This window comes from Giraffa tippelskirchi, chromosome 4, assembly GCF_054371585.1.
Source record: "Giraffa tippelskirchi isolate mGirTip1 chromosome 4, T2T-mGirTip1v1.2.pri, whole genome shotgun sequence".
NCBI lineage: Eukaryota > Metazoa > Chordata > Mammalia > Artiodactyla > Giraffidae > Giraffa > Giraffa tippelskirchi.
Window position 1 is genome coordinate 66,198,564 of NC_137278.1, and position 13,014 is coordinate 66,211,577.

Consider the following 13,014-nt stretch of genomic DNA (forward strand, 5'->3'; position numbering starts at 1 on the left):
TTGCCTTCATTTTGTGTGTGTCTGTACACTTCCACTTTTATTTTTCTGAATCTTCTGTGCCCCAGGGATGCTCCTGCCCATATCTTAGAATTTTAGAATATTAGAGCCTGTAGGACCGGATCATCTAGCTCAGTCGTTTCTTATACACAGAACTCAGGGTCTAGTGAGGGTAAATGGTTTGTTCCTAAAGTGCCAAGAGGTTCTGGGCTGATATTCATTCTCACTTTGCTGATTATCTGTTTCTTATATAGACTGGGTTCCCTGTGACAGGATTTTTTGTTTTTTTTCTATTGCTGTTATACAGCACACAGGAAGAAAAAAATAACAGCAGTCATGTTTTAAGTTTGTAGGTGATTTGAATGACTTTGTATTTTATGTGAGATTTATCAGCTTTATAGCATTTTTCCAGGTCCAAAGACAAGAAGAAAATTTACCTTATCTAACTTAAGTGTGACAGGCCGTTTATTTTAGAATTGTAAAAATGTGTGTTTCTTGTCAGCTAACTTGACATTGGTAGTGTGTGATAATATCTTATGAGTACATTCCCCTTCTCCCCCTTTTTTGTCAGTCATATAATGATGCAGAGCTTTTAGTCAATGATAAGATACATGAAAACTTTCTTTTTTATTAGGTATTTTCCAGCAGATGCCACAGCTGAGATGCTAGAGGAATGGCGGCCTTTAATGTGTCCTTTTGATGTAACAATGCAAAAGGCCATCACTTACTTTGAAATATTTCTTCCTACCTCCCTTCCTCCAGAACTTCATCATAAAGGTTTTAAGTAAGTATATATGTGTGTGTGTGTGTGTGTGTGTGTGTGTGTGTGTGTGTGTATCGATAGATTCTAGAATATAGTAGGGAATGCATATATGTATATATGCACACATACACAGATACACATATGTATGTATGTATATAGGCAAACTAGTATAGTAATAAGTAAAAAAGAAATTACCAACTCAAGCATTATGTTTCTTACACTTGAAGTATGTGTGAAAGCTAAAACAGTTAAATATCATTTTGCAGATAAAGAGAAAATAAAGCACTTATATATCAAGCCACATAAGATGTGGACTTTAAAAGATATTGGGCCGGGCGCGGTGGCGGGCGCCTGTAGTCCCAGCTACTCGGGAGGCTGAGGCTGGAGGATCGCTTGAGCTCAGGAGTTCTGGGCTGCAGTGCGCTATGCCGATCGGGTGTCCGCACTAAGTTCGGCATCAATATGGTGACCTCCCGGGAGTGGGGGACCACCAGGTTGCCTAAGGAGGGGTGAACCGGCCCAGGTCGGAAACGGAGCAGGTCAAAACTCCCGTGCTGATCAGTAGTGGGATCGCGCCTGTGAATAGCCACTGTACTCCAGCCTGGGCAACATAGCGAGACCCCGTCTCAAAAAAAAAAAAAAAAAGATATTGGGAGAGAAAGAATGATAACTGCAAAAAGGAGTTGAAAATTTCATTAAATAGGCAGTGATGGAAATGTTACATTGCATAGAATTTAGGGAAGGGAAAAATGTTTTTCTAAACCTCGATTTTAACCCTCATCATGTAGTATAGTTTTTCTTGGTCTCTCTCTCTCATAACTGCAGGTATATAATAAACCCTAGAATGACTTAGATTGTACTTTTATGAAAAAAGTTAACAAGTATGAAAAAAAAACTAGAAGGATAATAGTACATATCACCATATTATGGGTGGTAGGGTTATTATGCTTAGCCCTCCCACCATCTCTCCCAGCATGTTTTCTATAGTGAGATGTCACATCTTTTATATCTGTCAAGTCAGAAATTTTGTATCTAGCTATATATTTATGAAATTTTAGTTTTAATTACATGGAGAAGGCAATGGCACCCCACTCCAGTACTCTTGCCTGGAAAATCCCATGGATGGAGGAGCCTGGTAGGCTACAGTCCATGGGGTCGCTAAGAGTCGGACACGACTGAGCGACTTCACTTTCACTTTTCCCTTTCATGCACTGGAGAAGGAAATGGCAGCCCACTCCAGTATTCTTGCCTGGAGAATCCCAGGGACGGCGGAACCTGGTGGGCTGCCGTCTATGGGGTCGCACAGAGTCGGACACGACTGAAGCGACTTAGCAGCAGTAGCAGCAGCAGTTTTAATTACAAACTTCCAAAAACTTTTAATTTCTTTGACATTTGTGAAAATTGGTTAATATTCAAGTGTGTTTTTGCCCCTGTATTCTCTTCACTTTCTTTAATTTGAGATATTTTTTCCCACTTTAATTTAATTGCTCCTAACACTTCGTGGCTCATTTCTTTTATGGACCTATTACTGTAGTGCTAGTTGATGGTGTAATTACTAATTGGCCTATTAAAGAAAAGAGAGTAAGGGAGAGTTGCAGGAACAGGTAGTCAAGGAAAGCATTAAAGGAGAAGGGCATGGAGAGGAAGGAGAATCTTAACAGTGTTAGATAGGGATAGGCAGTTATTAGCAATGAAGTAAAAATTTGATGAGATTATTCCTTTTAGCTTAAGTAACTTGAAAAGGGAATATTCAGACAAAAGTAATCTTTTGTTCCATTAAGTTTGTAACTTTTAGTGTTATTTTTTTCTAGGTTGTGTAGTTATCAGTAAGAATAATAGATTTAAAAAAAATACAAAGGATACCTGGTTTTAAACTGCTTTTTGCATATTACTTGCTATTCATAACATTTTTCTTCTTCAGACTTTGGTTTGATGAATTAATTGGCCTTTGGGTTTCAGTGCAAAATCTCCCACAGTGGGAGGGGGTGAGTATCCCATTTTTTTCTTCTATGCATTTTAGTTTGGAAGTAACTATCAGATCATTTGATAAGTAACTTCAGTTCCTTCAGTTCAGTTTAGTCACTCAGTCGTGTCTGACTCTGCGACCCCATGGACTGCAGCATGCCAGGCTTCTCTGTCCATCACCAACTCCTGGAGCTTGCTCTCGCTCATGTCCATCGAGTTGGTGGTGCCATCCAACCATCTCATCCTTTGTTGTCCCCTTCTCAGTTCCTTAAAATTGGCTATTAGCGATGTTGTAATCAGTTTTTTACAATTGTATTTGCTGACATTTCTTTATTTTGGTTTTATCGCTATCCGGAAGTATATGCATGTACTGTGAAATCCATGAAGAGGAAGGCCCTGTTGTACCCCCCATTCATGTGGTGCTGGACACCTGGTGGATGTTTTCTATGTGTATTTGATTAAAAACTTCTTTATCTGTTTGCACTGTGGATAATGCTTTGTCATCTCCTTTTTAAAAAAAATAAGCATTTCAGCTGCATTTGATTTTATATGGGTGACGAGAATCAGGACCTAAATTTGGAGATTTGAAAAGACTGAGATATAAATATTAAATTCAGTTGTGCCGATAATGATTGTTCTGAAAAGAACAAATGGATAAAGGATGTGACTGTGACCCCTAAAAACAACAAATGTGTTTACTTAACTGCCTTTCTTTTTTGTTTACTTTCAGCAACTAGTAAATCTCTTTGCTCGATTGGCTACAGATAATATAGGGTACATAGACTGGGATCCATATGTACCAAAGGTAATTAAGAATGTTTGAACAAATACAATAGCACTGACATCATCTTTATACCTTTAAGGAGAAGTGTGTGTGGTTGCTGATTTCTAGCACCACAGAAAGTATTTTTTGACTGTTAGTAAAAACATAAGTAATTTATAAGGATGGGTCATTTATTTTCAGAAAGTAATTGGATCATATCAAGCTATCATATATGTTTGATTTTTTTTGTCTTACCAATGCAGGGCATGAACTCTTTAAGTTTCAGAGTGAGTGATTTATAAAGTACTAAGAATATAATTCAAGGTGTCATATGTTGATCCCTTCCAGTGAATTTTTTGTACTGTATTGTTAGTTCTTCTAGAGTATTCCCCACTTTTAAAATCACATTGTATGCTTTCCTAGAGTAAATAAAGCTGGAAAATGTCTCTAGGTGTGTTGCATCTTGGGTGTTGTTTACTGTGCAGGAGAATCACCTGTGGAGCTTCAGGAGGACTGTGGTGGGGCCGGGCCGTGGTTGGTTCCGATGCACACGGGGACTAGAGCGAGGCTGGGGAGCACCAGCAAGCAAACGCTCTGATTGCCTTTGCTTGTGCTGCTTTCCTCTGTTGCCAGCCAGTAGAAACTAAGATGGAGAAGTAAATTTCTCCCACCTTTAGCCCACATATTTGACATATTTAATTGTTTTAAATATAAATCTAATTGTATTAAGATATTACATGACTGATTAAAATGCAGATTCTTAGGGGAAAATCAAGTCTTAAAATTTTAAGAGGTAGAGAAATCAGCTAGAAAATACTTGTTTTGTGCATCCTTGGCTTGGAATGAAAGCATAGGAAGAAAAATTTTGTGTGCATTTAGAGAGGCAGAAAGTAGTCAAAATATTTCACATTGAACTACAGTTACCTACTGTTTGCCTTTTTATGCTTAACTATGTGCCATTGGCCTGTTTTGGGGTACCTGAATATGAGTGCTTCATAACTGCATGCCTGTGACCTCAGAGTGTCATTTTAAAAAGGTGTACAATTATTTATATGAATTCCTAAGGAATAAAGCAAATTACCAAACAGTATGTCATAAAAACCAATCAAATGAGAATATATACCGTAACACCAATGTATAACACGTAGGTTATTTAATGAACGAGTTACTTGCCATCTGTCAATAGTTATCCTAATTCTTTTTTCTTTTTAAAGGTATTTACAAGAATTTTGAGAAGCTTGAACCTCCCAGTGGGAAGCAGTCAAGTGTTAGTTCCAAGATTTTTAACAAATGCTTATGATATAGGACATGCTGTAATATGGATAACTGCCATGATGGTTTGTAGTACATTATGTTTGTTTTATATAGTTCCTATAAATTTTGGGTTAACCATACAGAAATTCTGCATAATCGCATAAGTCTAAATTAGTGGCTTAGTTGGTCATTTGATTCTTGGATATTTTCTGATGCAGTAAACTTGTGTTTCTCAGACCCAGAATGTAGTCATAATGTACCATTTATAAATCTCCTTAAATAATAGACCTTTAAAGTAAGAGTCAGAAGTTCAGAGTTTTGATTATAATGAAAGTAGGGAGACAGTTAAGAGTTTCAAGAGATTCAGAATGTCTGTAATAGTTTTACAGACTGAGAACCAGAGTCATGGGTAAAAGAACTTTCCCAAGTCAAATTGATAAAGGTGAGATTTGAAAGCAGAATTTGGCATATGCTCAGTATTAATGCATTCATTGTCAGTGTTCACATAAAACATTACACTGAACACAAAGCTTGTTGACAAAATAATCTTAGTGAAGGGAGAGAAGCATAAAGGATTATTTTTCCTTCATCATTGAAGAGAAGTAAAAATACAGTCTACATACTTGGATTTTGATGTCATCTTTCAAATAAGTATTAAAACAACTTTTATACCATAATTCTCTAAGTTTTCATTCATATTGCTTCTGCAGTTATCTCCTTTTTGAATTATTCTGCATGTGATACTTGATATTGTTCTGTTTGCTATTTTCTCCCTGGTTACACTGCTCAGTTGGCTGTTTTTGTTGAAAAGACAGAATGGTTGTGAGAAGTTTAGCTCTTAAATTGTTTAGTATTAATTTTTGCCTGTGCTGGATCTTCATAGCTGTGGGGGCTACTATCCAGCTGCAGTGTGCGGGCTTCTCACTTGGTGGCTTCTCTTGTTGTGGGGCATAGATTTTAGGGCACATGGGCTTCAGTAGCAGCTGCCGGACTTTAGAGCACAGGCTAAATAATTGTGGCACACAGGCTTAGTTGCTCCAGATCATATGGGGTCTTCCCAGATCTGGGATTGAACCTGTATTTTCTGCATTGGCAGGCAGATTCTTTACCACAGAGCCACTGGGGAAACCCAGAAGTTTAGATAGTAAATTTTAGTGTAAGATTAAAAGAAAAGAAACTTTCAAGCTTTTCTTTTTTGGTTGTTATTTTATTATTAAACAGAGGGGAAATCCCATTTTCTTTCTGATATTCAATAAGAGCAAGAACATTTGGATATTTACTATCTTTTTTAAGCCGTGAGTTGGAACTTGGCCATTAGGGGCCACAGGATTAAACAGTGATTCGTATCAGGCTCATTTTAGTTACTGTTGCTCACACAGTTGTTTGTATTGGCAGCTTCATTTTGTGTTAATATGAATATTTAATATGATTAAAAGTCAACAATGCTAATTACTGTTAGAAGTTTGAAAATTTTGTTGGTATTTTGCTATGGAATTATGGTCTCAATAGTTTGATCTATTGAGTGTGGATTTCATTTCAGCAGAAAGACGTGCTCCTGGTGTAACTGGATAGACTACTTTAGGTCTGTGTTGATTCTTTTCATAATTGAAATATAGTTGATGTATAATACTATGTTTTGAGTATGTGACACAATGACTTGATATTTGCATACATTATGAATCTGTGCTGTTTCTTGAAAAAGATCATCTTGAAACAGACAGTTTCAAGGTCTTTATTATTATATTTTAGTCCTATATCCCCAGGGTTGTTCAACTTGGTAAGGTGAATGTTAGCCTTCTCCTCCTTTCCCCCTCCCCCTGCAACCCTGGTTTTATTGTTGTTTGGTTGGTTGTGTTGTGTGTTTGTTTTGGTAATAGATTAAGAAAAAAAAATCTTTTTCTTAAAAATATGGTCAAATATAACAAGTTTAATCACTTGAAACATTTAGAAGTACTAATAAATATGTGAATGTATTTATGTAAATATTTCCTCCAATGAGAAATTCTTCAGTTCTTCAGTCATTTAAGGAATGCTTTTTATGCTTAATGTGGCATGCTTGGTTATTTTAAGATGAATACCTTAGTGGCAAAAGTTATTTAACTGCAGACAGTAAAAGATACTGTTAACTCTAAATTGAAAGATATCTTTTCCATTTTACGATTCAATTTCAATAAGTTGCCCTTATTTTTAATAAAGTGTCTTGGTATGAAATTCATCTGGGAGTTGTTTCTGACTTTTATTCAGAGGTAGAACTGGTTTTTGCCAGCAGGATGAATGTGAGCCACGTTAGTGATTTGTATATAGGCCTGGGCCTGTTAACCTCTTCAATTTTACAGAATTACATGGTTACTAATATTTCTGCTCTTTTATCTGAACAGGGTGGACCAAGTAAGCTAGTGCAAAAGCACTTGGCTGGTTTGTTTAACAGCATCACATCTTTTTACCATCCTTCAAATAATGGCCGCTGGCTGGTGAGTAATGTTCATATTTTACTCTTACAGTTTGGAATTTTTTTTTAAGATATAGTCACTATTGCCTATTGTGTACATTTTCTGTCATTCAGCTAAGCTTTCCTTGTGTAAGCATGATTATATTCATGTTAAATTACCGTGTTTATAGAGTATATAGAAATAAATACTAGTAACTGGTGACAAAATGCCACAAAACAATGGAATCATCTTTTCAGTTTTATTGGGTGTATGCTTTTTTTTAAGTTGCTGGGTTAAAATGGCTTTTCAAGTAATGAAAGACTCATGTGATGCTAGAAATTAAAATTTGAAACTGTTTATTATCGATGATTAATTGGTAAGAGTATTTTATTCTACCTAGTTAGGCCATACAGGTTCTTTGTAATAAGATTATACAAAATGTTAAACAACAAGGTCCTAGTGTAGCACAAGCGACTATATTTAATGTCCTGTGATAAACCATAAAGGAAAAGAATATGAAAAAGAATATATGTGTATAACTGAGTCACTTAGCTGTACAACAGAAATTAACAGCATTATAAATCAACTATACTTCAATAAAATTAAAAAAATAAAAAGATATGTTGTGTTTAAAAATTAGTATACAAGCTGTTGTTTGAAAAATTTTTACTTGGGACAGTAGAGAGGAACTGTGAATATCTCTGTGAGAGCAACAACCTACCTAGGACCTTCTGCTTCTGTGTCCCCAGAACAAGTTAATGAAACTACTTCAGCGGTTGCCAAACAGTGTTGTTAGAAGATTACATCGTGAAAGATACAAGAAACCTTCTTGGTTAACTCCTGTGCCTGATAGCCATAAGCTTACAGATCAAGATGTTACAGACTTTGTACAATGCATTATTCAGCCTGTTCTCTTGGCTATGTTTAGCAAAACTGGTAGTTTAGAAGCAGCCCAGGCTCTGCAGAACCTTGCACTCATGAGACCGGAGTTAGTAATACCCCCTGTACTTGAAAGGTAAGTGTCGCTTCACATGTTTCATTGAAGCCTCAGCTGTGTCCACTGTTACTCTGTTATCTATCTCTTCTACTCTTCTGCTTGGCTTTCTTTTCTTTTCTGTGGCTTGTTTTGCTATCTTGGTACTTATTCCTGTTCCTAGAGGGGAAACAAGATACTTTAACCTATTGATTGGTAACTTGATAAAGATTTATTGACGAGAAAAAGAAAATTGACATGAAATGAATAAAATAAAATATTTTAACTTATGTGCTCATTTTAGTTATTGAAGTTTTTGCTCATAAATAAACCTCTGGCTGTTTTGTTTCACGAAATGTGAATGTCACTAAATATTGAGAAAATGGCAGTGACAATAATTCTGGATATCCGCTTCTTAGGGTCAGTGAGAGAAGAAAATTTGTTTAGCTTTATTATTTTCGTGTATTGTATGTATAACCTTGTGTGAATTATTTCTACTGTGTCAGTTTCATCATATTTGTTCTGTTTTGTATGTTGGAATAGTAACAAAAATAGTTCTCCATTTGCCTTGTTGCTGTCATAATACAAGCTTGGTATGCTTCACAGGAGAGAGCCCTCACAGTGGTCTTGCGTGTTCATGAGCAGCTTGCTTAAGCTTTTTTTTATTCATTTTTTGCTGCCTGAACTTCAGGTTTAGGAGTCTTCTCTAAATGGCTTTGTTAAAAGCAGAAGAAGAATGTTAGATTTTGGAGCCCAGAGGGATCTAACGGCCTGAGTTTCCTAAAACTCAGATTTGTCCAAAGTCCTTACTGGCAGCATGCAGATGACAGCCTGTTTTCTGACTCGCTGTTGAGAGAGGAAGATTGATGACATTTACTTGGCGAAGAGTATCCTACCAAAATGAGGCTCCATTATTTGTAATTGGAGTTGCTTGTGCTATCTTGCCCTGTCTTCTTTGCCATAAATATTTAAGTTGGACATCACTATTCCAACCTCCCCTGTCTTTTTGTGTACATGTCTTAGGGCGTTGAAACTTCCAGCATGTCCAACTTAATTAGGAAATGGAATGTGAAAGTTAGGCAGTTTCTAGTTTATCTTCAGCCTTCACTCTTCATTGCTGCTTGGCCTCCACATGGAAGCAGGAGCTGTCAGTCAATGGCGGGTCCCTTGGTTTTCTTTGGAGAGGAGAGACTTGCCTCAAGGGGCGACTTCAGTTTGCAGAATTAAAAATTTGAACTCTGAGATGTTTTGGTATTCCTTTGCTTTCCCTTTGTTTTGCCTTATTTCATTGTTTTCCAGGTGGTGAATTATGACTGGTGAGATAAATTTTTAGTTGAAGGAACAAAGCTTATAAATACAAATACTGTTATTTGTCACATTTTTCTTTAGTAGTTAATTTTTGGACAGATATAATACCAGCATCATATGTGATCTTAAGATGATAAATTGACAAAATTGACAATACAATGATACTTTTCGAGACTCAGTTTTAATTTTGTCCTGTTTAGAAGTGGCTTGGCTACCATCTTTTGTAGATTTTTTTTTTTCTCTTTTAGAAAAACAGAAACCTTTTTTTTTTTTTTTTTTTAACAACACCATATGCTTTGTGGGATCTTAGTTTCCCGACCAGAGATTGAATCTGGGCTGCCAAGGCAGTGAAAGCATCGAGTCCTAACCGCTGGACTGCTAGGGAATCTCCAAGTGAAAGTCTTTTAAAAAGTAAAAAATTTTAGATACTTGATTTTACATCTTCTGAAGACATCCTCTGCTAAAGCATTTTTGGCTTGTTTTATTCATCTTTAAAAATAAACATAGGTTTGGTTATATTTTTTAATCCTAGTTAGAAATCCTCCTTTTTTCCTACTTTATTTAGAAATGTCCTTATTATTTATTTACCTTTTCTGTTAAGAATTTAAACTGCGTTTGGATTTTTTTCCCCCTGTAGGAGAGAGTCTCAAAAGTGAAATCACTGAACCATAGAGTGAGGGTTCTTAGTTCTTAAATACTGACTTAGTGATCAAAGATTGCATCTGTCTTATTCCCCCTGTTTTATTCACTCTACTGTCAAGAATATTCTCTTATGTTTCTGAGAGCTGATTTCCAACTTTAGAACACAGTCCTTTTTTAAAGTATAAAATAGACACTTGAACATTTTAGTAAGATTGTTTTTTCCTTTAAAAGGGAAGAGTGGAGTAGTTGTGTGTTATTGCTGATTTCTAATAATCACTGACGATTAGATTAGGTGCAGTACTGTTGGAATGTGGGAATGGATTAAGATGCTGAAAAAATGCAGAAATCTACCAGCTAATATTATTTACACTGTGGAACTGGCATGAGGAAATGTGGTGAGGTGTCAGGGAACTGGGGAAACATGTACCTTGCCTTTATTTCTGTAATATGTTTATCTGTCATGGAAATTTTTTTTAATTCTGTTTTCAAACTGCAGAACATATCCTGCACTAGAGACTTTAACAGAACCTCACCAGCTCACAGCTACTTTAAGTTGTGTCATTGGAGTAGCCCGCAGTTTGGTATCAGGGAGCAAGTGGTTTCCTGAAGGTCCAACACACATGCTACCTCTGTTGATGAGAGCATTGCCTGGGGTGGATCCGAATGACTTTAGTAAATGCATGGTGAGCATATTTGTAATTCTGTTTTCTATGTAAGTTTTAATTGTGTAAATGGATATCCTGTTACTTTTTCTTCAAATATTCTTTAGAACACAGTAAAGTGTAAAAGTTCTTAATGGTAGCAGAATTATACCTGTAGATGCCCAAGTTTAGATCCATGAACACTTAGTTGATCTGTATAAGGTCTTCCTTAGGTTAAGTCATTTCCCGTAACTTGAATGCATTTATGATCATACAGTGTTTTAAAGCTTATTATAGATTTCCTATTCTCTGTAAGAAGATCCATTAAAAATCATAGCATATGATCATTTGCACTTCTCTTTGCACTGGTCACAAGGAGCATGATAAAAATTACTGGGTGTGAAATGCTAGATTCCCTTAATTAATATACAAACCTGACTTACCATATTGTTCATCTTCCCTCTTCCCTGGTCTCCAGCTTCTCCATTAGCATTTTCTATCTACACTTAGTTAATATTACATTTTTGGTGGGAAGCCAAGTAACTTCTTAGTGACCAAAGGTTAGAAAGCTTTGTGCTTAAATCTAATAAATAACGTATGAAAATAAATTTAGTACAACTTCATTACTCAGTTAACAGCTAGTTAATTGTGAGGAACCTTAAAATGTTCAGTTCTAAGCAAAAAGCTTTCAGAAAGATTGTTGTGGTATTTCCCTCAGAGTAATTTTCTTTGGTACTTGATAGTAGCTTATGGTATATGTGTATTTTGGAATTAGAACTCTATGTGATTAATGTTTGCTCTTTTGCATCTTTCCATAGATCACATTCCAATTTATAGCAACATTTTCCACTCTGGTGCCTTTAGTAGATTGTTCATCTGTACTGCAGGAAAGAAATGACCTCACAGAAGTAAGGATGCTTTCTGCTTGTAAAAAGATTGGTCAGCTGAGTTCTAATTCCTACTGTATATGAATAGTAATATTTGAAAGTTTTAAAGCAGCTTTGCAGAGGTGCTGACAATTTAAAATTACTGTTTTGTGACTAGAGTGATATGAATGGAGGGCCAGGTCATTACTGGTAATATAGTCTGCAGAGCACCCACACCAAATGGGGTGGGTGAGAAATAGGCTATTCCAGTAAACAACTGAAATGAAAAGGTGTATTTCAACTTTTTGTTTTGTTAAGCATAAAGTGATGGCATTTTGTTTTTCTATTTTATGTTAGGAATAAATCTGTTGAGGAAATTGGCATCATTACTATCTGGTTTTTTTCAGAACTATTTTCTTTATGACATGTATGGTATTACCTTACTTTTGGCATTTAGATGGTTAACTAGTGAGATAATCCTTTATACATACACAAGCAGTTTGAAAACCCTTACTGATTTTTAAAATATTGTTGCCGGAACTTCTGTTTTTGGCCCTTACAAAAGATGTTAATTACTACTTATTTTGGTTCCTGGGGAGTAGATGAGTTATTCTAAATTGATAGGGGAATTTGGTGCTGTTTCTCACAGTGCTCAATGTAATAATGTAGTATTAGATGTATCTTGTAGACTATAGTTGAGTTTTATTCGGGGGAAAAAATGAAAGCCTATTTGAAAATTTTCTGCACATTGACATGTTACAGGTAGAGCGAGAACTTTGTTCTGCCACAGCTGAATTTGAGGATTTCGTCTTACAGTTTATGGACAGGTAAGCAGGTACCTCAGATCTATTTAATGTCTGATAGACATTAAAAAATAACAATGTCCTGAATCAGCAAAATTTAGCCTCGCTCTGCATTGCAAGCTGTATTTAATTACTATGCAAGGATGATGCTTCTTTTGAGGTTACAAAGGGACAATTGATTTGTGAGCCATGTACAAATGAAATCCCTACCATTTGCATTGTCTTGACAATAGAGATTTATCTAATCAAATCAACCAAAAATATTAAGCCAGTTTTTAGTTGCTAAAATTTTATTTTCTTTGGGTTATGTAGATGCTTTGGACTCATAGAAAGTAGCACGTTGGAGCAAACAAGAGAAGAGACAGAGACTGAGAAAATGACTCACTTGGAGAGTTTGGTCGAATTAGGTCTGTCTTCTACGTTTAGTACAATCCTCACACAATGTTCCAAAGAAATATTTATGGTAAGAGTGCATTGCTGCAAAGAGCTAAATTCCAACTTGTAGTTTTATTTGATGTTTTAAAAATTGAACTTCAGGTTACTCATGTGCGTGTCATACCAGCTTCTCCTTTCTTTCCATATTAAAATTTGAAAAAGATGAGGAATTCCC

At 35.9% G+C, this 13,014-nt stretch overlaps 2 protein-coding genes across 3 annotated transcripts in view; one reads left to right on the plus strand and one right to left on the minus strand.

Annotated features, from left to right (window-relative positions):
• Positions 1-13,014, plus strand: part of PSME4 (proteasome activator subunit 4) — a 98,198-nt gene that overhangs the window by 36,376 nt on the left and 48,808 nt on the right. For both annotated transcript variants that reach the window (XM_081589627.1, XM_081589628.1), the window contains 10 exons: positions 632-781; positions 2,682-2,745; positions 3,456-3,530; positions 4,703-4,825; positions 7,121-7,213; positions 7,921-8,186; positions 10,591-10,777; positions 11,554-11,643; positions 12,364-12,428; positions 12,717-12,867. In XM_081589627.1, the coding sequence (XP_081445753.1) occupies positions 632-781; positions 2,682-2,745; positions 3,456-3,530; positions 4,703-4,825; positions 7,121-7,213; positions 7,921-8,186; positions 10,591-10,777; positions 11,554-11,643; positions 12,364-12,428; positions 12,717-12,867 (1,264 nt within the window). The remainder of the gene's footprint in view (positions 1-631; positions 782-2,681; positions 2,746-3,455; positions 3,531-4,702; positions 4,826-7,120; positions 7,214-7,920; positions 8,187-10,590; positions 10,778-11,553; positions 11,644-12,363; positions 12,429-12,716; positions 12,868-13,014) is intronic.
• LOC145544498 (putative uncharacterized protein encoded by LINC00596) lies at positions 1,054-1,541 on the minus strand. Its single transcript, XM_081587413.1, has 3 exons — positions 1,524-1,541; positions 1,276-1,430; positions 1,054-1,183 (listed from the first exon to the last, which is right to left on the minus strand). The coding sequence occupies exons 1-3, from the start codon at positions 1,539-1,541 to the stop codon at positions 1,054-1,056; spliced, it is 303 nt and encodes a 100-aa protein (XP_081443539.1).